This window comes from Chironomus tepperi, unplaced genomic scaffold, assembly GCF_022539635.2.
Source record: "Chironomus tepperi strain 1889 unplaced genomic scaffold, CSIRO-AGI_Ctep_v1 contig_89, whole genome shotgun sequence".
NCBI classification, from domain to species: domain Eukaryota; kingdom Metazoa; phylum Arthropoda; class Insecta; order Diptera; family Chironomidae; genus Chironomus; species Chironomus tepperi.
Window position 1 is genome coordinate 1,269,838 of NW_027226211.1, and position 26,326 is coordinate 1,296,163.

The window sequence follows — 26,326 nt, forward strand, 5'->3', positions numbered from 1 at the left end:
AATAAATAGACAAGAACAACACGTGATTATTCAAATTTAACTGATGATTCACAAAATCAATTTATTCTTATAATATTTACATAAATCTTTTATATTATTTTTTTCACAGATTATATTTCTGAACGAGGTATTGCAATTCTTTCAATACAAATGTAATCGATGATGATGAATGAAGATTTATGAATTCAGTGATAGGAATACTTGATAATTTCTCGGAACTAATCGGTATGATGAGTTTTGCTGTATTCTGCGAACAGGAATCATTTGTTGGTAATATGATTTGGATACGATCATTATTGCAGCAATCGAAATCTGAGCCTCTGGGATTTTTATTAGCATCATAGTTATATCCATTATTATTATTTCGGCTGTTAACATTGTTAAGATTATTAATAGTATTATTATTGTTGCTGTTGTTGTTATTTTTATTTCCATTTTTGTTACGATCATCAAGTTCTTGTGTTTTAAGAGCTCTCGACGCGATACTTCTGTCAAATTTATCTTTTTCTTCATTTCTGGCCTTTTGAGCTTTTTCAATGAGCGAATCAAACAGTTTCTTACGATTTTCATAACGTGTTGATGGATTATTGGGATCATAAAGGATTGTCGGCGCTTGACATCCATCTGGAAACAAGTAGCGAATGTTTGCCGCTTTTAATTCTTCTTCATTAAATGATTCAACGAATGACGCGATTCTGTTAAGAGGCATAAATTAACATGTTACAAAGAGAATGACAAGATGATGCTTAATAATACTATAATTGAATGATTATCTTGCATGACATTGTAAATAAATATAAAATCAACACACCTGGGCTCGGTGCTACCTTTACTAAATACAGTTATCAAGTCCGTATCTGTCGGTGCTAATCTATATCCTTTTCCGTCTGCTATATAATTTGTGCTGTATTTCTTGCCTTCCAATTCAAATCCATAACAGCCTATAATGAAGCGTTAATACAGGCATACGTATAAGCACACATTTTAATTTAGAAAAAAATATCAATAAAAGATTTACCTAATCGTACACCATCTTCGGCTATTGTCATATAATAAGAAGAAGAACAAATGAAATTGAGTGAAACACAAAGAAAAAAAAGAATGGAAATTACCAAAAATCCGTAAATTGAATGTGTGAATATTATAGATAATAATATAAAATGTTGGGTAGATACGGAAGAAATGAGCAGATTTGAAGTTTATGCCAGCTTTATGTTTTAATTGTGAATAACGACTTTTTACAATTTGAAAATTATTAATGGTTAACATAGCTATCCGCCCCTTTCATACAAAAATTAGTTTTGTATTGAATTTTAAGCAACCAACATCCTATTCCTTATTAAATCAGTGATTAAATAATTACAATGACTGTATTGCGTAAAGCTATATTAAAAAGTGTGTAATAAAGCCTATAGAAATCATTATAACTCAAATAAATTGGAATTAATAGCTTAATCTTTTATAAACAAACTCAAGAATATAATTCATGTAAAATCATCATCAAATTTAATTAAAGCTTCGACATAATTGGTGAGTACTTCAATAAAAGATTCTTCAAGTATAAAACCATCTCATTTTTTCCGAACATCCCGAATAAATAAGATAAAAGTTAAATAAAACAAAACCTGTTATCGTGTGATGAAATTGCTTGTTCTCCTTTAACTCAACACCGAATCTGTGTGCGTCCTGTTTTCCAGCAAATTGATAGTCTAACCCTAAAAGATTGAAACAAAAATGCATTAAATGATGAAATAGAAGGAGTTAATTCGAAAATGTGACATTTTATCTTGATTCAATTCATATAAAAAGTTTGTTTATAGGCCATTTCGATTGACAGTGTGCAGCTAAAAACTCTCTAAACGGTGCCGCCATCGAAATCCACATGTGTCGATGCAAATAACGAAACTTGAGAATCACGTGTCAATAAAAAAAGCTGACTATTAAAAATGACCGGTCGAATGATTGTTTGAGCGCATTTTTCAGCCTTGAACTTGGTAATTAAAGAGTTTTTAATGGATTTTCTATTAGTTTTAAGAGATTTTCAAATGGATAATGGAATTAAATGTATTTTAGATTCCCGGATTGACCTTCCATAGTGATTAAGCAGATTATATGACCGGGGTTGCCCTGAATATCAAAGATATGAACTGTCGCAGTGAAATATGAAAAAATTGGCATTTTAAGCACATAAAAGCACATTAAGAATGCTTGACATTTGATGTCTTTTTTAAGCACTTAAGTAACATAAGTACACTATCCATTTCGGTTCCCTGCGGCGATCTGGTAATAAACTAGCGGTCAATCACCAAATATATGCTATTGAGACGTGAAAAGGTGAATCTAGCTGATTCTAAAATTAATGAAGCAATTTTTATTGCGAGAAAAAATTATTTTATGCGCAGTCAAAAGAATTAAATCTTTTTTTTTTAATTTTTGATAGCTTTGTATAGTTTCAGGCTTCAGATTTCGAGTTATGGTTGCTATAAATATATATATTTAGATGGTGCGACCAAAATGATCGTGTCACATTTGATTGAAATAAAAAAAAATGCGCGTAAAATTTCAGAATTTTATTTTTTCGATCGATTTTAATCAATATTAAAGTTCAAGGTGTCCTGTTTCACTAAAAATGGTAATTTTTGACACATCTTATGGTGTCTATTGTGAAGTAGTTCCAAATTAAAAGCTCAAATAAGATAATTAAAATGTAAACTCCTACGATACCAAAAGGCGAGTTGAGCTATAAATTAATCATCATAAATCGAAGCACTAAAAAACTGAACATTTGTCATAAAGCATCATAAATGCAGATTGATTTTTGGGGACTTAAATTTGGAATAATCGTTAAAATATTTATAGCAACCGGACTCATAAGGATGTTATCTTGTGAACATATACCATTTAGACCGTTATACCTAAGTTATTATGCATATATATTCAATTTACCTTTTGAATTTGAAAGATAAAACTTAAGGTCGGTTTTGACAGCCCGATGAGGCATAACAGCAAATATTAGCGCAAGACAAATCGATATTATCTATAATGAAATAGAATATTCTTTTAATTTATTTAACATCTCATTCATAAATACTGTTGATTGACTGTTGATAATTAATTTGATGTTTTTTTATTGTATACCTATAAATAGTTAATAATAATATTGGAAGCAAGCTTTAATCGATTTCGGTACGACACAAGAGATTATACACTTAACACAATTATAGAATTATAGACTGTTGACATGCTAGTTATCATCATCAATTCCATCAACATTAATTTTATAACTCGGTAAACAAAAGATAAAACAAGAAGAAACAGGTTGTTCTTTCTTTCGAAAACCATCGATGCTTACAATTAATAGCTGGTATAGAGATGGTCTTTGGTGATAAATGAAAACGCATTTTTGATAAGTGGAATTGACAGAAGAACTTTAAAAAGTATTTAGAATTAACGGTTAAAAAATATTTGAATTTTATCGGATTTTTTGAGCCTTATTTTACCCCAGTGGTGGATAACCTGAGTGTCGCTGCACACTAGTGTGACCCCACTAGTGGTTTGGTCATGGCTAACCACCTAGGAGTAGCGCGAAGCATTACAGGTTGCTCATTCCTGTTTGACCCTCTTATCGGCTAATCAATTAGATCGTGAGAGACAATGTAGCGTTTGATATTGAAAATTGGCAAAGAGCAGTCAGTGATAGAGCAAGCTTAAGACGCCAACTAAGTCAGTAAAGCAGTTACATTCCAACCACCGACAATATGCCCATGACTACTAGAAATCCAATTCAAAAGCCCAAACTCAAAAAGCCATGAAAGGATTTAGCATACGATTGAAAAGCCGATAGTCAAACTGCAGATACCATCGTCCATCCACTTAAATAAAATGCGTGAAAAAATTAAAAATTCGAGAATCGAGAATGATAAAAGAAACGAGTAAATTTTATGATGATTAGCAAGTCATAACAGCGCATCCTCCCTTAATGTTATTTTAATAAATTTAAATAATTATTTTTTTTTGTGTGTCCAAACAGCTGTTTAATGCGACGTGCCAAAATTAGAAGAAGATCAACGTCACTTTATAAAAATGTATCATAATTTATGTCGCATCGTCGACACCGAATGAATGTGAACCATAAATAATTTTTTTTTGTTTTTGTTATGCTTCCTTAACAATACCTTTCGGAAGAACATTCTTAACGCTTGGAATAAAAGAATTTAATAATTTAATATCATTAATGAATGGAAGAATTTGCCAAAAAAAATTAATATTCCATTCCTAAAACTTGATTTTCTATGCACGTACAGTCAATTTATTGTTATCGCTTTTATTGTTAATTGCGAAAACAAATAGATGAGATGACCAAAAAAACTTCGATAAAGGATGATCATCTGTTGATGTATGGGCGATTCCATAATTGAAGCATTTTTTAAGACTTAGAACAAAAGTCAATGATTCCTTTGTTCTTTTTGATTACAAATTTAGATTGTTGTCACTGATATATCACTCGTGTATTATCCAACTGTGGTGTTTTTCATTAATATTACTTAGCATAATGTCATAATTCTTAACGGGTTCCTTATTAAGATGTCACAATTTTCTCATTCTCCGCGATTCGTGGTTCAAACAATATTTTTTTGTGTAAAGGAACCGAAGTTCTTTTAAGTTTAGCGAATGGAATTTGACCATTATATTTTGTCTGATAAAGGCTTAGATTTCTTTTTCTTTTACATTTGAAGAGATTTAAAATTTAAATGATATTTGAGAAAGCTTCTAGTGAATGGAGAATGCAAGGGATTGGAATTTTCTGGTAATTATATGGTTATTAACTGGAATTTATATTATTTTTGAGCTTAATATTGGTTATTAAATAAAAATTTATAGCATAAAGGAAATTAAGACTTAAAATGTAGAAATTGGGATTGTCATAACGCTAATTTGAGATTTGAATAATATTTATTGTACATACATAGTTGAAAACCCTATTTTCATATGGAAAGTTCATTTTATATTAGAATTCTGAAGAATAAACATCAGGATAAGTCGTTTTAATTAAACTACATTAATCATAAATACTAAATCGATGATTATTCGCTCTTACTAGAGTAGATTCATCAATTTCAATCGCTCTAAGTGAGTAACTAACAAACTTTTTGTAAATAACAATCAAATCATTTAGTTTTTGAGATCAATATGAAATTGGAGCTTAGGGAAACTTTGAATTTGGGAAAAGATCAAGATTTAAGCTAGAGGATCACCTTATGAATAGAATGTTGATAGAATAATCCTTAACAGAGCTCGAAGTCGACTCTGATTTTTCTTGATAAAGTCGATTCAAGCTATATTTACTTGAAATAAACTACTTGAGTCTACTTTGATAGAAATTTGTAACTTTCTGACAAAATGCATCTCGGCAATTCAAGAAATAGGATCTGACCTCTCAAACACAATCCCATCTGAATATAAGAATAGTTTAGAACATCACAGAATATTTTCACACCTTGATAATTTCTACATACTAAAAAATTCCCCATTCATTTCTTCTTCCTCTCCTGCAAAAGCGTTGAATAATTAATTATAGAAATTTATGTATCTCCAACAGAATTTTAGTATTTACAGGTGTTCAAGAAAAATAAAATTTCACCACAAAGCAAATTGCCAAAGGGCAACTTTAAGTCTGGGAATTAAATTTATTGCAAAATCGTGAGATTATATCGGAACACGTTTTTATCAGTGAATATTTCTCTACCAATTTGTGGACTATCCCGTACTAAATTAAAATTCATTATTGAATATCGATAAAAAGCAGATGAATAACCGTTTAACATCTGAGCTTCACGAGTTGTCTATGCGATCACGATGAGAAAAATAAAATTTCACCACAAAGCAAATTGCCAAAGGGCAACTTTAAGTCTGGGAATTAAATTTATTGCAAAATCGTGAGATTATATCGGAACACGTTTTTATCAGTGAATATTTCTCTACCAATTTGTGGACTATCCCGTACTAAATTAAAATTCATTATTGAATATCGATAAAAAGCAGATGAATAACCGTTTAACATCTGAGCTTCACGAGTTGTCTATGCGATCACGATGAGAAAAAATCGTCTTTATAATTAATACGAAAATAAATTTTTAATTTATCATAATGTTCTGATTAAAGATAAGTTCTTTTACAAACCACCACAAATTTTTAGAGCTGAGAACGGAATAAACTAATCTGGCACATCGCGATTTTTTAACCAGTTTATCGTAGCTGGATGTATAATCTACGTCAAAATACGACAAAAAAGATACATTGATTGCCAACAATTGATTAATCACGTATTTATTATTATTTATGATTATTTAAAAGCTCTTTGACGAACAAATGAATGAATTTTTCATGATTATAAATTCCATATAGTCTCATTTTTAATTCTATTCACTGTAAAAATTATCAATTAACACTTTAACCCATAAATCAATGATGTTTATTACTATTGTTTTTATTATAATTTTTAATTCGAGATTAGCCATCTGGGGATTTCTCATAAGGTATGATTAGGGTTGTTTTGAACAGTTTATGGCCTTGTTTAAAATGGATTTAACTTGTTTAGCTCTAAGGAATCTATAGTTTTAGAGATTTTGATTCTAATTTGAAGGATTCTTGAATTTTAAGGATTCTCCTTGATTTATAAAGCCAAGTTCTATTCCAAAACTCAAATTTTGATAAATTCAGACTTCTTTTTCTTACAAAACACAACATCTGAACTTCAATCTCTTATCTAGACCTGTTTGCCAATGAAAAGTCGATGGCCAGCCTAATTGAATTTCGGATACAGCATGTGCGATTTGAAAGGCTGATAATTAATAGAGTTTTGTATCTTAATCTTTTCAAAGAGGCTTCACATATCTTTTATTTCAAAAAACATTTATTTGCTCCTTGCCGAATTCGAGGCTCTTCTTCTTGACATTTTGGCCAAAGATTTTCATAAACTTTTTTTAATTTTTTCCACACTGTAAAGTTTAGAGATCATTCACAAAACAGCAACTAATAAATTAATGTTTTCGGATATTATAAATATATGTAGAAGGTTTGGGTCACTCGTGAAACATAATATGTAATTTTTCATCGATTTCGCTTCCAATATTATTTTTTATCACTAATTTTTTTTTGTTGGTTCCACCTTACCAGTTGTTTTAGCTTCATAGTTCCTTTCTAAAAGTCTCTCTTATATGACCGCGAATCTTTTTCTTTTTCTTTTTTACTTCTTCTTTTCAAGAATATATACGGTATTATATGTGGACAATTGAAATTAATTAATACTTGTGCTTATTGAAATGAAGATGTAGGGGAGAGAAAAAAAAAAATTAAATTCTAACACTTAACACCAGAAACGTGCCGAAGATTTCGCAAGACTGAAAAGGTGTTATCGTAAACGTCTGATCTTTATACTTGTGACTTCTCTTTTGCTTAAACACAAAACGACGATTGAATAAAATAAAAAAAAGACAACAGAAAATCACCAAAATGTTAGACAAAAAGATGAGAAAAAAATCTTAGATTTAATAAAAATTAAAAAAGAGGAGACAGTGTTGGGAGATGGGGATGGGATTCTGGATGGATGGTGATGGTGAAATTCGTTAAAAATAGTTTACAAATTGAAATTGATTGAAGTTTAATTAAATTCTTGGATTCATTCTTTTTGATAGTAAATTTCAGAATTAACGAACATTGAGAATTCAAATTTTCTTAAAATAGTTGTAGTTTCACTCCCCTTTTGTTTACAATTAATTTGTAAAAACACATTTTTCAAAGAATGTATTTAATTAAATTTAGTAATTAGCATTCAATTAGAATAGTCATTTCCTGTAGATCATCAACTAAACTAGATAATAGTTATTTCCTATTACTCATCAACTAGATAAACTCCAGGAATTCAAAACTAAAGGAGTTAAGTGTGCTTTGAATATATCTATTAAAATCAACAATAACTCGAAATATTGAGCGACATAAGATAACAAATTATTCACTACAATATAGATTATGTACTAATCTCATGGTCAAATTATGATGATCTCAAGAGTTTTTGAGTTAAAAATACTCTTTTATTCGCTGAAATGATTTACGATTCTCAAGTACAAAATAGTCACTCAAATTTGAAGAGTAAATAAACTGCAATGAATCATGAAGCTTAGAAAAATTTATTCCTAATCCTCAACTTAATTGAAGAAGAGTCACCTGCATAAAGCTTAAAAATGACCGGAAATCATTCAAATATTTTTCCAAGTCAAATGACTCGTACGACAACCCTGCTAAAGAGCCTGACACGAGAGCAGTTGGTGCTACAAGAGAATTCACTCTGAATATTGTTTGAAGACAGCAAAGCACAAAAAAATAAAAATAAAGATTATTTGAAAAGAAAATTGCGATAGGTCAGTAAGTTGTACCACACAAGCTGTAAGACAAATAACCTTAATAGAACTGAATATTGACGTTTTTCGTCTGATTCATTTGAGATTGTTTTGTAAGAAAGTAAGTATGAAGATTTATTACACTGAAGCACGTGCATGACATTAAAATTGTTTAAAAGGTGAACGTAGAACATAAATACGGAAATTAAAGAAGTAATTGGGCTTTTAGGAACACTTATGAGAGACATAATTCATTATAAAATCCCACATAAATCTCCTGTCCATATTTATTGATTCTCAAATTCATCTTCTTCAGGTTCAAGGACAAATATAGCTTTTAAGGTAGCGCCATATGCTCAATCAAAATAAATAAAAAAAAAATCATTTCGTTTATTATCTCATCTGTGATATTTGTTAGTCTAAATGCTCAGCTCAAACTCTCTCTCACTTTTGATTCGACCAGCCAAAAACCTACGTGAGTAAATTTTAACACTCCATTAATGCAAATGAGACTTGAATGATTTATTTTGAACGCTTATTTTTAATAGTAACACTAATTTATTGTATAAGATTCCTTCGATAAAGCCCATGTGTCATTATAATGCAAATTAATATAAATGATTAGGTAGCATCACGACGAAAGTGTTACTGGTTGCTGACATTCAAGGGGACACTTTCGTTAAGTTTTTATCTTCTTCTTTATTTATGTTTTTAATGAGCAGGTTCAGTGACATTTAATTAATTTATCATGATACGTTCGACACCCCGATTAAATACCAAATCTTCTCTTTTATTATGTGATATTTGTTTAATTTATTATGTATACCTAATAGCTGGTTAATATTCAATCGATGGAATGCTTAGTCATTAACAAGTCTTTTCACAGTATTTAGTTCCATTTATCATTTAATTTGTCATGCGTTTGAAAATTAGATCACATGCTTAATAGGAGATTTGCATATAATTAAAGAATCCTTAATGTTTATTTTGATTATAAGTCATTGCCTTGTTGTCTAGGGGAATTGATTAGGAATTAGCTCTTTGGGTTTGAATTAGATATGATTGATACATACGACTTGGTATTGGGAATTGGTAAAGGGCAGTCTACGATAGAACCAATTTTAGATGTCAACTCATAGAGGTCATGGATCACTGCTGATCTGTAAAAAAGCTAAATTTTACCGATTATCCGGATTTGCCGCACATTTATCCTTTAATAATTCAGGACAAACACAGGATCTTCGCCATGTAATTGCCATTTACCGTTTATTTCGAATAGCAATTAAGTGCTTCTACGGAGTAATCCGTAAGGTACTTGGCTTAAATTTGGAGTGGTAGTTCGAAAGCCGTCGGTTTGAATTCCCTACTATTTCCAAATCTATACTTTTTCATATTTTGATAGCTTACTGTACGAGATCAGGACGATATTTGAATTATTAGAGATATATAAATGGAGAACAAGTCACAAACTTGTCAAAATCGGGAACCAGGAGTGTTTAACAATAAATCAGAACAATAGCTACAAGACCACCTCACAAATAGAAGATAGATCACGTTCTGCCAATAAAATATTGAAACTTTCAAATTGAAAATTAATCAAAGCACAAAAACCCGCTACACAACCACTCTCTAAGTTCTGTTAATTCCCCGATATCTAAAACCAATTTTAACACATGTTATTCGGCTGTAAAAAATGCAAACAATACAAAAAGAACGTTTTCGAACTCATATTTCATTCACGATAAATCTTTTCTCATGTTATTCAAGTCTGATGACCTTTCCTTAAGCTCCTTTAATAATAAACAACGGCATCAAATTGGGTGGGATAATCATTAGTGATGCCTAAATGATATGGATGGGATTGTTAGCGAGATGCATTATCTGTCTTAACATTTTCATTCAAGTAGAGCAAAGGGCAACCTCGCGACACACTTTTGTGGTAAGATGTCCATATTAAGATGGACATCATCTGTAAACAACCCCCTTGTAAATTAACAAATGCAAATTTTTCATCTCGTTTAAAGAAGCAATTCTTTATTTTTTTTTTGGATGTTAGACACAAATCGACACAATTATGATTCATTAATTCTTTATAAGAATTCTTTCCAAACATTTATTAAAAATATAATTTTATGAAATTCGTTATTTTTTCAAATAAAAATAATTAAAAATTCATTGTATTTAAAAATTAAGCTGTAATGCGTTAATGATATACACAAGTATATCCAATTAAAATGTACAAAATTTTTAAAATTATTCAGAAAATATAAAAATGATAAAAATCTTATAAAATTAAGTATAAACAGTCACAGGTAGAGTAGGAGAGTGAGAGAATAAAGGCAGAAAGTCAGAGATACAGACAGAGAGATGACAAAAGGTAGAGAGACAGTCACAGAAGACTAGCAAGAGTGAGAGAGTGAGTCTTAAGAGAGTGATTTAATTATCGTCTTTGCTAGCTCTGATGGATTGCTAAGTAAAGTCTTTAATGATTCCATTCCAACAGAGTCAGCTGGCACAACTAATTTTGCGAATCTAGGACATGATCCATCTTTAGCTACACCTAAGTTGATTGGAATTACAAGTTTTGGTACTGATTCGTCATCATTACAGCATGTTTTAACCTCGCATGAATCTGCAACAGGAGGATTTTTAATTGTTATTGACTGAGACACACAACCATTAATTTCACAATTACTTTTCGGTTCCTCTGGAATTGGTGCAACGACAATTGGCTTCTTAAAGAGAGCAGGTGTTGGTTTTGGCTCAACTTTTGGTGCTGCCTTTGGTGGTGCTGGTTTTGGTTCAACTTTTGGTGCTGGCTTGGGTGGTGATGGTTTTGGCTCAGCTTTTGGTGCTGGCTTTGGTTCAACCTTTGGTGCTGCTTTTGGTGCAGGAATGTCAGCTTTTGGTTGACGTGTTGTTGGAATCAATTTTGGCTGGGTTTGGGGGGGAATGGCTTTTGTAATGTAATTTCCTTTAAGTGAAGGGGCAGGGGTAACTACTGGAGGCAAGTAAGTATTTGGGGGTGGGAGATATGTTTCAGGTGGTGGGGTTGGTTTTTTTGTGGTGGTCTCAGGGTCAAGTTTTACAACATTAATTACCGGTACTGATTGTTCAATAGTTCGTCTGGGAGTGGGTGGTGGTTGGGTTGGAGGTTTAGGTGTAGTTTTTGGTGTTGTTGGTGCTGGTGTTGGTGTTGGTCTTGGTGATGGTTCAACTACTCTAATGACTGGTGGAGGCATTGGATTCTTTTCGGCTGGAATGATGATATTAGAATCATCACCACGGCAACCTTCAGGGAAGAAGTAGCGGATATTTTCGCTCTTGTCCTTGTCTTCATTGAAATTTCCAATGAATGTTGCCTCTCTATAAAATAATAATTAGTTATATACAAAAATATAAAGCTACAACTTAATTTTATGATCCACTAACCTTACTCCACCACTTTTTGGATATACGTTTATGACATTATATGTATAGACTGGTCGATATCCTTTAATATCAGCAACATATTGTGTTGAATATTTCTTTCCTTCTAACACATGTCCATAACATCCAAGTCTGAATAAATCAATGAATGAATTTTAATTATTATAATCCGGTCATAAAAATTAGACTTATATATATATTTCACACCTCACTCCATCCAACTCAGTAGTTGTGTGATGAAAGTGCTTATTCTCCTTCAATTCATATCCATATTTATGCTTGTCCGTACCATGGGATTGTAGAATGTATTCATTTTTTTCTATAATAAATATTCATAGCTGATTAATATAACATATTTATGTACATCAAATGCATGAATGCCTTCATATTTCTTAAAACACACAAAAAATTTCAATTTGCATATTAATTCGATTTAATGTTAGTCCGAATGGTCATAAACCAGCTATAATAAAATATATACATCTATGTTTCTAACGAAACTAATTTAGGAACTATCACAAAAATGGGAGATTAGTTTTGGTATGTTGCAATTGTGTCATCAGTGCTGTTCCATACCCCGAGTGATGCAAATGGAGTAGACTAAGCCAAGGAGCTTTTAAGGCTCCGCTAAGCTACTTAACAATATCAAATGGAAGCAGCCTCTATATGGAGGCCAAATGGAATCCATAAGGTTGGCAAACGGAGGCTAAATGGCGTCCATATGGCTGCCAAACGGAAGTGCTCAGCTAAATCATTTATACGAAAACCAAAAGGAAGCTGCCTTCTTTTAGCAGCCATATGGATGCCATTTGGTCTCCACAGTTCCACATGGTGGCTTCCTATATTTGGTTCCATCTGTCGTCAATATGACTGTCAAACGGATACGGTTTCCAATTGATATTAATAAAAGAGGTTTAGCAAAGCCTAAAGAGCTCCGTGTCAGATCCTTCTTCATTTATGTCACTCGGATACCGTTCTTACCGTGCTAAATTAACAGTTACATTCATTTTTTGCTAATTTGTGATTCTTAAACAGTTTAGGATTAAATATTAAAATATATTAGATGATTAATTACTGCTGTTGCTGTTTATTGAGCTTTACAGTCAGAATTAGGATTATTTTTTTTTATTAATTTTTAAATATTTACAGATGCTGAAAAACAAAAAAATACATGACAAAATTTCACAAAAGTTTTATATTGCTTATATCTTTAACTATTAATATATTTAAATGACTTGCATTTTATAGTCAACGTGGAGGTCGGTCAACTTTTATCCAAATTTAGTTTACTCAAAAAATGAATGAAGATGGATTTTTTTTTGTAGATATAAGTCACACCCAAAAAATGAAATTGTAAACTTTCAAGGTACACTAGGAGGATAATATGGACTGTCTGGTGGAAATTAATGAGAATTAGTCTGATCGGTACTTTGGGTTTAGCGATTTCTGATTTTAAACAAGAGATGGAAGTAGACTAGGATTTTAAAAGAAAAAGTCAACTTAAGTCGACTGCGATTTGATACCCTGGACAGGGGGGCAATCAGTGCGGTCATAATTCCTTATGATTCTGTAGCCAGAGCTGGCAGGACTTTAATGTGGAGGACTGGAATCTGAACTGCATTCCGGACTCCGAAAGTCCTGCCAACTCTGCCTAGAACCCTGTAACGAACCTGTTGGATTCGTCCCTAATTCTGGCAAAAATGGATATGGATATCGTAAAGAGGATGTTCAGACTTAACGGTCTTTATAAAATGAAGCCTTTATACTCGGGCCCTAATTATCATTGGATATCACAAGCTATACATAAGCTTTTAACAGCTGGACCTCATAAATGAACAACTTCATTGAAGAATCACCACAATGGGTCAATAATTTTCAACATAATTCCAAAACAGACGCATTTTCTAAGAAATTAATTGGATATCTATAAGATACGCTTGTAGCAAGCTTGTAGCTTATACCAAGCGTGTAGTTTATAGCATAGACAATCCCATCTCAGATTTATCAACAAACATACTCGCTACATCGTGTTATGATTTAATATTTAAGCACACAAATCAATATTCAATATTAAATAGTGGCATCAGGCACCAAGTATCATGTATCATCATATATCGGCATTTACACAAAAGAAACAACCCAATCATAAACCAAACTTGATATTCAAGCTATGATTATGGCTATTGTATCATGTGAAAATTAACGGAAGCAAGAATTTTGAAATGAATTTTTTGCAAAACAGCAATAAAAATTCTCATAAGGCATTATGCAACGGTCATAAAATTTAAATATTTAAAATGTCATTAATGCACGCTAATATGCCACATAGATACAATGCTGCGACAAGATATAAATGTCCGAATTTTTAATAGTGTGAATCTTTCACTTCATATAGCATTGGTAGCAGCTTAAATGTTGGATATAAAGACGGACGATTGTGAGGAGCAGTTACAATAAAACGATAATCATGTACAATCAACGTAACTATATGAAAATCAGGGCATTTGGATTAAAAATCGTGCAAAAATTTAAATTCGGATGTTTTTTTTCTTGACTCAAAAAATCTAAAGGTGATCAAGTTTTTTCTTAATTTTGCTAGTAGAGCATGTGGGTGGCATCGGAAATTGAGTATGATCACATCATTGTATTTATAGTTTTAACGCCAATTTTGAAAATGTTTTTATGTCATATCGAACTTGATAAGTAGTGAAGAAGCAATATCTCATTATTTGAAATTTGATCTTTATGTTTTATTATGCTTTTAAGTTTATTGAATGAATATTAAGGCTTTTAAAATATCCTATTTCATTTATTTGCGTGTAATAAATGTGAATGTTGAGTAAGTTTAGGAATTGTACAGGGAGGTCCTTAGTTTGAATGATTTATCTGCTTTTCAAGGGTTGCTTGGAATAGGCTAGAAGTTGACTTCGAAGTCGACTCGGATTTTAAAGGATAAGAGCAGCCTCAAGTCGATCCGACTACATAAAAAATTCGACTCGACTCCGAACTTTGTCCAGGAGTAAGTACAGACATTCAAATGATGTTCTTGCACTAAGTCAGTGATGGACAAACTCTGCCATGAAATATTTTCCGCGTGCGATTGCGCACCACTGCATTAAGTGCTACTTGATCAGATTTATGAACATGAAAACCTTCAAGAAAATCAAAAATTTCTTGGTTTTGTAGAAACAGACGCTAGAGTCCTTCATATTCTGAATTAATGTTGGATTCAAAGGATAAAATAATCTTCCGGTCATGGGATCCTTCCGCGTGGGCAGGTAAATCAACTTAAGATGCAAAATAAAACGCGGAACTTAGACCGAAAAACAGAAATCTCAGAATTTTAAAATTCAAAATCTGATGAATTATTCAAACCGAAGACCTCCATCGAGTATCATAAAATACCCTAAAATTTGTCATTTAGAAGCTGTAAAGAAGCAAATTACTTAATTCCATTCCATCAATTTAACAACATATCCATTTGCTCATCATTGAAACATATTTACGTCCAAAATTTCTATTTTATAAATATCATCATAGACACCTCAGTTGTAAATTAGACAAACACTTGTTGCTCTATGAAGTTATTTATGGTATGCACGTTACTCAAGTGTGGCAGTGATTAGGCAAAAAAGCTGTGTCAATGATTTCTTTTGAACTTTTGGATCTTCAGTTATTTACAATAGACATTTTTTATGGTTCAAAACATTCCCACTAGTAGCAAATAAATCACTCATATCGCGTAATTCGTGTACTTTATGTCTAGTATGACATTAAAAATAAATTAAATAGCTACTTAAGCTGTAAATTGAGATGTTGCATAATTTCTATGCAAATTTATTTATTTTGGCGATGTTATGAAGTCATTTATGTCAAAAATAGAACTGGATCTATAAAATATATAACTAAATTAAGTGGAATTATATCTTAATGAGCCACCTGGATATAGATTTTTGAAAGCTGCATATAATTCTTATTTAATGTCTTTTGCAATCTACTGATAAAAGGCACAATAAAAATTCATGATATTTTGACTGTCACGGATCTGATACATTTGTTATGGATGGCTATAAATACTTAAATAGAGACGAGATTCTGTCTAAAGAATGTAAAAAAGTTTTATTGAATCTAGAAAAATTCTAAAATGTTAAATAAACATGTGAACAGAAAAGCAGCATGTGGAACTATTTACAAGTTACCTTAACTAGATGTAGAATTCGTATTTTACATGAGAATAGGATTTGTTTTTATTTGGAATTTTGAAAATATTTTGGAAGAATTTATCTAGAATTTAGTGAGATTCTTCAATATTGGTTTGATATAGATGTAAAATGGGATTTTATGTGCTTAATATGCCATGCAATTGTTACTATTGTGTACAAATAATAAGGAATTCCTTCCATGAAATGTTTATTCTTCGAAGTTCAAATGCAGACTAAACTTTGGTAAGAAAAAAGGGTTTTCAACTACGAACAATAGTGAATTATTCAAATTTCAAATGATTGTTTAATATTTTATTCCAATATTCTTCAGTTCTACTTAAACATAACTAAAATCTCAAAGCTTTGTAAGACAAATAACATCAATAAATCCATCAACTAAAAACTAAGGGATAGGCCTCAATTTGAAAGTCAATAAATAAACTTATCTTTATCTCAAGACTAATAAATCATCATAAATTTGTCAAAATCCAAAGCCTTTATCAAACGCCACTAATTATCGCTCTTGTTTGTCAACAAAACATTTCTAATCGACAACCAAATGTCAATTGATCAAAATATTTAGCTATTTAGTCAAAACTATTCCAATTTGAAGGACTTTAATGTCATAACAGAGAATGTTAAAACGTGGGAAAAACTACTAAATCAGCAACTTGTTAAATTGCTTAATATAAATTAGATAATAAAATTGAGATCATTTTCAAATCCAAATTAGTATTTGTCAGACTAAATTAATCGTGATAATAAAATTGCTGTCAAAATAAAAAATCATATTTGTTCACATTAATTTAACAGTTAATTTCCTTATCTATATTGATTATTCGAATGTTGAGCTTTAGTGGAAGTCATTTGTTATTCGAGAAAATAATCTAAAGCTTAAAATGACTTCCTTCATTAATTTTTTATTAATCAATATGAGGCAAAGTGATTGGAAAATTGTTGACTTTAATAATCATCACAAACCAACGCATGCTGTCATAATAAAAATGAATCATGCTGATTGGTTTGTCGATGAAGTTTTCATCAAGTCTGTGTTTATGGTCAGAGTTGGTAGTCTGGGGATTATGTTAATTATTCTAGACATTGATCGATATTTATTGGAATTTTGGATGCTAAAATATAACAGCAAAAAGGCAGCAATGGTCAAGTTGGTTAGAAAGTTGGGAAGTCGACTCAAAGGTCTCGGGTTCGATCCCAGGAAAAATCTAGTTGAATTGGGTGGTTTTTTGCTGTTCTAGTCACTGTAATTCGGTTTCTGTGATTCGAGACAACACAACTTGTGGTTAGGTATGTTGCATTGGGACATGTACACTATATGTTGTCATACAGCAACAGCAACAGTTAAGAATCTCAAATATCAAGATGCAGTTTTGGTTTTTCCCAAGAAATCTGAGAATTTGTATTGAAATCAAGAAGTTTTAATACATAAGTTGCCATGCATCAGCTCCGTCGTTATTCCGCAGTTTTCTTCAGACTACCCCAGATACAAGTATATCTACTCTGTAGTTCCACTCTCTTCATCTTCCAAAAAAGCAAAGGAGCTGACACTAAATACAAAATAATTTGATTCTTTTAATAGCTCGACAGTTTTTTGGACTTAAAATCTACATATTTTACAGATTAATGCGCTTATCTAAATTTCCCAATGAAATGTTCGACCCACCAAAAATTGACATTTTTTTTTCATGTTCATTCATGAAACTTTGTCGAGACTCAAAAAAAATCTCCAAATTAGGAACATGAAGTAACTTTTTTGTCTTTGTCTTTTTACTTCTGAATCATCTGAATTTTTGGTATTGATTCCATAAATAGTGATAGGGGTATTTTTGGACGATAACCATAAAAAAAGAGATAATAATTTTAGAACCTTCTGCACAAAAATTTTGGAAGTGATTTTAGATTATATAAATAACTCGTTCTTAAATTAATTGATGATCCGTAACGGAATGAATTCATTTGGCACGATGCGACTGGGAATCGGTTTATTTTTAATGAAAAATAGCTATAGCAGTGTAGGTGCATAAAATTAAGTAAGTCTGGATAACTCAGGGAGTGATGACTCTTCTTATATGGAATATTTAAATATTCCCAAAAATATTTTCTAACATCCTGGTTTGGGCTTGTATAACTCAATAGTCCAATAAATGCTTGATCCAGTTTTTTTAAAAAAGCAATTGAATAAATTAGTGATGCAGAGGCGCTTAGAAGGTTTGTGTTTTGAGTCATCCCGGATTAGAATTTGACTGTTTTGCATGATATGGCAATAATGACTGCGTGTGAGGTAATTTTGCCAATTTCTCTTCGGTTGTTGAGTAAGAACAGACCATTTATGACTTTACATAATCCTCAAATTACCCAGAACATGAAAAGTCTCTTTAAATCAGAACAGATGCATTCATCACCTGCTTCATTCATCAATGAGCAATTTCTTGTAAATTTATTTAGCGACGGAATGTTATTTACTTTAAAGACACTCAATTTTGGCACTCAATTGTCTACACCATTTATTTCACAAGTAACACAATTACGTAAGAAAAGATCAAACAAAACTTAGAATGTGAAGATGACATTAAGGCTTAAAAATAAATTATAGAATTTTTTCTTTGGTGTTATGTTGTCGTCTAGAAGCGATCTTATTAAGTTATTAAATCATATCGATAAGGAGATTGGTTTTTTTAACGACAATAAAAGTTTATGACAACTATATCACTGTCAAATTAAAGTCACGTGAGGAGAATTATTTGATTTTTGCAGCTTTTAATGTTGGAATTTTAAGATTTGATATTAATTTTTGGGGACAGGGTTGGAATTAATGTTGAAAAGTCTGTATTTGTATAAATCTTTAGAACCGAGATTGAGGCTTCAAGAAATCTCAGTAACAAGAGATTAGAAAGTCTTAGATCTCGATCTCGGGAATCTTTCGAAAATATCTTGTAATTTGGGGCTGTATTGTGGCTTCACTATCGGATATTCTATTGAAACGTAGATTAGAGACTTCGAAGACACATTGGGAAATGTCCAAACTCCGGTGTCAGGCTGTCGTGACTAGTCTTGGTTCAGATTCGATGAAATCCTGCCTCACGACAGACTAACGTTGAACTAAGGCTTGATTTTTCCTTAGTAAAGTCGGATCAACGGTTAAGATTTATACACTATATAAACCTTCATAGTAGAATAAAAGTTCAAATTGCTACTTTGTCAAACAATTCAAACAACCCCATTAGCTCAGAAGTAAAAGCATATGACCAGAAATCATAGGACGTGAGTTCGATTCCCGTTTGGAACAAACTATTGGAAAAATGCCCTTTTTCTGTTATTACAGTCAAGACTCAAGTTATTGAGTATCTAATATGAAATTTCAACAAAGAATTTAGCTGATGGGATTCTGAATGATGCGCTCCATCAGTCATATACTTAGAACTAAGCTCTGTTTAAATCACCTTAAGATCAATTCTTAACATTCCTTAGTCTTGGCGCCATTTAAGCAATTTTCAATACTGTATAAATTAGGCTTTAAAAATCATAGAAAATTAAAAAGGTAACAAAAATGAAATCTATTAAAACACACATCATTATTAAAATTAGAAGCATAAAACCGAAACATAAAACTCTTCAAAACATGCTCATTTAATCAGCAATAGAAAATATTGAGAAAATATATCGATTCATAATAAAATTTTGACAACCCTGCTTAAGAAAACAAGATCTATATCCTGGTTTTTATGGACTTGTAAAAATGAAATGAAATGAAATAAAATGAAGAAGTTTTAATAGGTCTGCGAAAAAAGCGTCGGGTAATTATTGATGAAATTTATTTATTCTTGATGAACTAGGACAGAAATTGAGGATATTCGAGGAAATAATTCAAATTCTTATGGGAAAATTGGCAGACTTTAATTATTTTAAACGCTTTTTAGCAGACATAGGTGCAAATATTATAAAAATTGCAAGGTTTAGTCAAGGTAAATCCATCGTCTTCGAAAAAACCCAAACATAATCAAATTTGACAAGATTTGGCAACAAAATCAGTCCATTTAATATTATTAATGATACACTTTTCTTGAATTCTGATTAAAAATTAAAAATCCTTGCCGTAATTCCTTCACATCTGTTTCTGTGCACGAAAAAAGCGACAAAATATGCAAAATAAATGACAGAAAATTAAAATGAAACCATATTTTGTGGTCGCCTTAGATTTTATTCAAATTATTTCAACATTTTCGCAAAGGTGACCCACTTAAGATGCTCAATATTTCAAACTCTCAATTGAATGTGCATGGCACACCAGTCGCATGCATTATGCATCTCATTTTTGCAATAGAAATTTGAATATTAAGCGTTGATTTATGCGTGAAGGACGATTTTAGATGAAATTTCATAACAAATTTGAAAGTATTTTTTTGAAGATTGAAAGTTCGATTGATCTCAAAACATTTGTTAAGCATGATGACTAACTAGGATGATGATGATTATCTATGATATGCAATATGGAATGTGTGACATAAGTTGTGGAGCATTGACTCTGAGTTGCAGTGGATTTAGGATTTCTACAGAGTTGGCAGGACTTTAGGAGTTCGGACTTTAAAAATTCGACTTCTCTATGGAGTCTCTGGTTTACTAGGAGATAGAGAGCTTGTGTTATGCCTGTTTTGTATTCTAAGTTCAATAATTCATGTAGATCAGTTGAAAACATGTTGTTTTTAACAAAACTAAGTTCCAAATGGATGGTTACTTCAGTTCTTAATGGTAAACTCAAATATAGGAAGTTCGTGATTTGAAAAGTTCGTTTAGTATAAGAAAAATCCAATTTAGAATTCAAAAATCAGTCAGAATTTGAAAAAATTTGCAAAATGAATCTTAAATTGCAAGCTCGAAGTCGACTTGTATGATTTTGTATGGAAAAGTTGACTCGACCCCATGCAAAATTCAAGTCGACTTCGTGGTCTGTTAAATTGACTATCTCTAGTGACATAAGATTGCATTTGAAAGTCACATGGAATTTGGAATTCATTACGACCTCGGTTGAATTCCTGACGAATTCCTTCACTTATTTTGATTCATAAAAAAGCAAATCTTAATAGTCGCATGACATACATTCTCCACAAAATTAAATAATAGTGCATATAATCCATCAAAAAGTGTGCTCTTTACTTAATAATTATGATTAACCTCCAAAAAATAATTTCACAAAAAAATATTAAAACAACTTAGTTTTTTTTTATTTGTTACTCACCATCTCAACAAGGATAAATCTTAATCAAATTTAATTTTAATACAAATACCTAATTCATTACCCGTTAGCCATTAGCGATTCGTGTTTAATTAGCATTGAATAAGGATTCAATCAAATAATGAATTCACTTACGTGGATGATCGATGAATTGGACTGCGTCAATTTGATCTTGTGCATCAATATTTTGCAATATCGTGAAGAGAGTTATAAAAATGAATGATTTTATCTGTAAAAAAAGAAGCAACACACAGGTAAATTTTTAAAACATGCTCATCTTAGCAAGAAGAAAGATTAAAAGAAATATTATTATTCAAATATTTAATCTGTTTCAATGGCATTAAAAATAAATTTCATCGCAAAAGCAGAAGTAAAGAAGACAAATTTTTTGAATGATAAAAATAAGTGAAATGATGAAGTTTGGCGCCTTTGAGAAATTTAGTTTTAATTTATTAAATATATATTCTCTTATTTTTAGAATGTTGCATATGCAGATTTGGGAATTTAAATGACAAAAGCAGGAAAACAAGAAATTAATTTAATTACGTAATTCTAAACAGGAATCAATTAAGAATTGAATGAGAAACAACGGTCAAATTTTATTTGAAAATTAACGGTCGAAAAAAATTTCAAATTTCAAAAACACATGAATGACTTTGTTTTGAATTGCAATTGAATTGCTAAATCATTAATGAAAGTATTAAGCCATGACTCTAAGTTACTAAACCAATCGATAAGTCATTAACTCGAAGGTAAGAGGCTAATGCGTCAAATTTGAGCTTTCTACAATATCTAATTGTGCAAAAATAAGCAAAAAATTCAAAAAAAATTTTGTCTTTCTTAAATCATTTGTCGATTTAGATTTGTTCGTCCAAAAGCTTACATTGCTTTAGCCATAGCTGATATTGCTATAGCATGTATTTGACAAAAATATCGTCGCTTTAATATCTTCGATGATTTCAATTAAAAACCAAATTCTATCAATTCATTCAAACCTAAATAAGACTAATGACTGTTTGCATTTCCCTATTATTTTAAAATTCATGCTTGATTCATGCCTTTCTATTGATTTCAATATTAATCCATGATCATTCTACATCTGAATTTTGTTTGCCTTAATTCATATTTCTGATATGATTTGTTTAAGCAATACTCAGATTTGTCATTATTGATGTATATCTCATGAGAAACTTAATTAACTTTGTCAGTTAATAATCGTTTAATAAAGTCAATTTAATTAAAAAATTGCAGATAAATCGATTTGTTAGCTTGAAATCTGTTAATTTTGTTCAAACATTTAATCTCGAGTAGACAAATCAATTTGAATATATTCCGGAAGATATGAAATTTGATTAATAATTTTGAAAAATCAGAAAAATCAACAAATAATTTGGAATCTTCTTAGAATTAGCTAATCTTGTGAGAATCTTTAAATTTAGACTTGCAATTAGAATTTTTGGGAAGAATTGGTTTGAAAAATTAGCAAAAGATTATCATTAAGAATTGGATTGCATTTAGAATCTAAATTTGAATTCTAATTGTTGAACGATATTTCATCATTTTTGTCTTAGTTGGCTTTGATATTGAGTTTAATCAGTTTGATGAATTGAAATTAAGATTGCAACCAGGGTTGTTAAAAATTCACAGGTAAAAATGTGTGGATAGATTGCAACATTCACACATTTCCACACATATTGAGATAAAACAGAATATGTTGTAACAACCCTGATTGCAACATTTATATTGAGATATTAAATGAATCTAAATCTAAATCAGAATTCTGATCCAATTCTAAATTGAATTTTCTAATTTATTGACTCTTAAAATTTGCAATTTTTACAGATTGCAGCTGACTAATTTGCATATGCAGGATGAATATGACTAATTTGCATATGCAGGATGAATCTGCATATTATATAACATTTGAATTCTAATTTTAGATGCTCCAAATTTCCAAAGTCTCGAGACTTTAAATATAATCAATATAATCCCATTGCCTCACAAAACTTCTTCTGATTCCTAAAATTCCTCAAATACGGATTTAATAACAGATGATAAACAATTCTACAAAATGCAAAGCCTTAGAAATACGAGAGTATTAAGTTTGCGATGAACAAATATTAAAGATTTTTGAATTTTTTTTTGGTATTTTCTTAATTTTTCTTTGCCATTTGTTCTGCACGTGAGCGTTAAATTATTGAGCATTCATCGGTAATTTTTCACTTCACAATATATTTTTTTATTTCACAATTTATTTGCGATTCAAATAGTCCAATGTCCTTTTTTGACACCACATCCTTCATGCACATCACACAAAAAAATTGTTCCTTTCAAGCATTTAAATCTTTTGATTGATATTTAATTTTATAAATTTTATCTTACGCACCACGCTCATATTTAACAGTAACTGATAAAATAAAAACTTATTATAGATGAATTATGGATATATCACAAAAATCACGGAAATGTTGAAACAGAAGCACAAAATTAAAATTAATCTCTTGCTTAAAACCGCATATGACTTCAAGTCTACTTTCGCTTTCAATGATCTGTTTCACTTAAGACGTCTCTCGATGAACTGAAAAATTAGTAAAGTCAACATCTTCTTTATAAACTCTTTTTTTTTGGACAAAAGAGCTCGAATATTTAGATAACGCTTGGAGCTTATATAAAACAGACTACAAACAAGATATATTCAAATTTTTCTGAGCAGAAATCTTTTTTTTAATTTTATTTTTCGCGATACACATTTGGATGCTTCTATTTTATCGACCTTCATCAGGCGATGACAACACACATTTACACGATTCATCTCTTTACCTTCTTTTCTCGACGTTATTATTTTTTGGATGATACGATTTGATCTCCTTTCACTCAAAACAATTTTTTATCGCCCAAATATCGGAGCGACTGGAGTGGGTGGATTAAAAATGAGTTCAAGTTCAAGTTCACGGCATGTAACGTATATAAACATCTACATTGTTGGTGTTTGGACTCATCAGTGGTGGAGTTAGATGGGTTTTTGGTATGCACAGTGGATTTGTAGATTTGAACTTATCAAGGACGTTAGAGTTAGAGAGGATTGAGGTCCAAACAACCAAAGTAGATGATTTACTCTATTAATAATAACTTACTTCACTTGCCGGATAGATAATTTGTGATCAATGACTCTCTTTGATGGCAATTTAAGCTGGCTATCTCTAGCCATGATTAACTATATTTAGGAGTAGGAATGTCAATAAACAATCGTTGAATTGTTGTTCACACAGTAGTTAAGTGCACAGAGTAATATTAGAAGCAAGTGCTGACTGACAAAACATTTCTGTTTCATGGCTTTAGGATTGCAAAGAGGTGAATTAGGGACTGAAAGTGATTAGAAAGAAGGATTTAAATTATTGGAGTTTTTATTGTATTTTTGTGAGCATTGTGAGCAACTGTCATATCAACAACTCTATGTAATGATTTTGAGAGATCGACCATCGATGGGAATCGAACCCAAGTTCTGAAATACCTACGTTCTGTTGCCTAACCAGTCAATCATAACTCGAATGGACAAAATGTGCGTTATTACTATTTGATGGCAAGTTAATGTCCACTTGATGACTAGTTCTAACGTATTTTTGTCCTGTCGGGTAAGGGTCTTACTTTTGTGTTTGCAGATTTGTAAGCTTTAGCAGGCAAAGAGCGTAATACTCTCAAGAGAAGACCAAGTTGAAAGCAACAAACAAGCTCATCTGGTAAATTTAAGGTGAGCAATTCTTTAAGAACATGCTTCTTGTCTGTTAGGACTACGTATGGTTTGATATCTTGAATTCCACCATAATCTGACTTGACTCCGACACTCCAAATATCTACTCGTGCGGTCAGCTAATTTTCATTCCCAAAACTATTAAATAAATAAGTAAAGCCTTCTTACTGCCCTCTACTATCCATCACTAACACACATTATGTAAAACAGCAGGGAGCATTTGCAAGAATTAGCCATAAATGTTCCACACACAATATAATATAAGAATAGAAATGATAAGCTATTACACTATTGTTCTAGATGATCATTCCTGACAGCACCGAATTATACTAGAAATATTTTTAAGACATCCGTGATCTTCTTACATAAAAGATTAGGCGATAAATTTACGATGTTTTGGAATGAAAAATTCTAATTGGACAGCGATATTTGCATTATAATTGAAATAATTTATAAGTCTTCCATTCCATTCCAATCACGTTTCATTATGCTTTATTTTTAGAGTAGGAATCTATGATAGACGAAAAAAATGATTGTGCTTATACAGTTTGACTTGGCTTGTTAAATATTGTTGATGATCATTTAAACTGGTTCACATTCGTGGATTCTTCTTTTTTTCGTGTCATTTTATTGATTTGGTATTGAGGAAGAAATTTATTGCAACTGTCTGTTTAAATTGATTAAATTAATTTTTATGGATATAAATGACATTATTTTGACTGAGACAGCAGAAGTTTGTTAGTGACATCGGTTGGTAATTTAGATTATTGTGTTGGAGTAGACTGGAATTTGAGGGAACGAGACATTTTCAAATTGCTAATGCAAATTCCAGACCTTACTGGCCGAGTGATTCGGTATTCGACTGCGATCTGTAATCTTCAATTTTGTAAGGACTTAGGTTTGATTCCCATCAGAGGACGATCACGTAATCAATTAGATAGATTACTGTTGATACCTGTAGAAGTTCCTTTAAATAAGAGCTTCAAGTCTGACTTAGTGGATAATAAAAGATCACTAAAACGATCACATAATGCATGGAAAGAAGCTGTTGCCGGAGACAGCCAGATCTCGAAGTCGACTCAGATTTTGTATGGAATAGTCGACTAGTCGACTGGAAGAGTCAGCGAAAAGCAGTAGCCACTTAGTTTCAGGCGACATCTGGATGATGCCATGAAAAACAATTTATCTGAATGACCAGTGAATTTAGTAAGTGACTGTGGACGCGACAAGTATCCATTCACGATATTCCAGACATTGGGTATTCCAACCCTAGTCTCAAGTGGACAGCTTAACATAATGTCAC

The 26,326-nt window shown here is 31.2% G+C and overlaps 2 protein-coding genes across 3 annotated transcripts; both read right to left on the reverse strand.

Annotated features, from left to right (window-relative positions):
* Nucleotides 1-26: 26 nt before the first annotated feature.
* On the reverse strand, nucleotides 27-7,636 carry LOC139086843 (uncharacterized protein DDB_G0275275-like). The gene is made up of 6 exons (XM_070635458.1): nucleotides 7,174-7,636; nucleotides 2,947-3,037; nucleotides 1,626-1,715; nucleotides 1,019-1,039; nucleotides 812-941; nucleotides 27-695 (listed from the first exon to the last, which is right to left on the reverse strand). Exons 1-6 carry the CDS (start codon nucleotides 7,189-7,191, stop codon nucleotides 104-106), a joined length of 942 nt encoding a protein of 313 aa, XP_070491559.1. The 5' UTR covers nucleotides 7,192-7,636; the 3' UTR covers nucleotides 27-103.
* A 2,823-nt stretch (nucleotides 7,637-10,459) lies between these two features.
* Nucleotides 10,460-23,863, reverse strand: LOC139086803 (uncharacterized). 2 transcript variants are annotated; one of them, XM_070635402.1, is made up of 7 exons: nucleotides 23,662-23,863; nucleotides 21,411-21,504; nucleotides 12,033-12,144; nucleotides 11,829-11,957; nucleotides 11,498-11,762; nucleotides 11,092-11,332; nucleotides 10,460-11,028 (listed from the first exon to the last, which is right to left on the reverse strand). In XM_070635402.1, exons 1-7 carry the CDS (start codon nucleotides 23,668-23,670, stop codon nucleotides 10,820-10,822), a joined length of 1,059 nt encoding a protein of 352 aa, XP_070491503.1. In that variant the 5' UTR covers nucleotides 23,671-23,863; the 3' UTR covers nucleotides 10,460-10,819. The 2 variants fall into 2 exon arrangements, with proteins under 2 accessions (XP_070491503.1, XP_070491502.1); XM_070635401.1 differs by having other exon boundaries at nucleotides 11,092-11,762.
* Between the last annotated feature and the right edge of the window lie 2,463 nt (nucleotides 23,864-26,326).

Coding starts and splice junctions, on each gene's coding strand:
- LOC139086803 (XM_070635401.1), bottom strand. Junction 12,145..21,410: donor CCAATTCATCGATCATCCAC/GTAAGTGAATTC, acceptor TATTTATTATAG/AAAAAAATGAATACATTCTA. Junction 11,958..12,032: donor ACTGAGTTGGATGGAGTGAG/GTGTGAAATATA, acceptor TGATTTATTCAG/ACTTGGATGTTATGGACATG.
- LOC139086843 (XM_070635458.1), bottom strand. Junction 1,716..2,946: donor TTATCTTTCAAATTCAAAAG/GTAAATTGAATA, acceptor TCAATCTTTTAG/GGTTAGACTATCAATTTGCT. Junction 1,040..1,625: donor ATTTCATCACACGATAACAG/GTTTTGTTTTAT, acceptor ATATGACAATAG/CCGAAGATGGTGTACGATTA.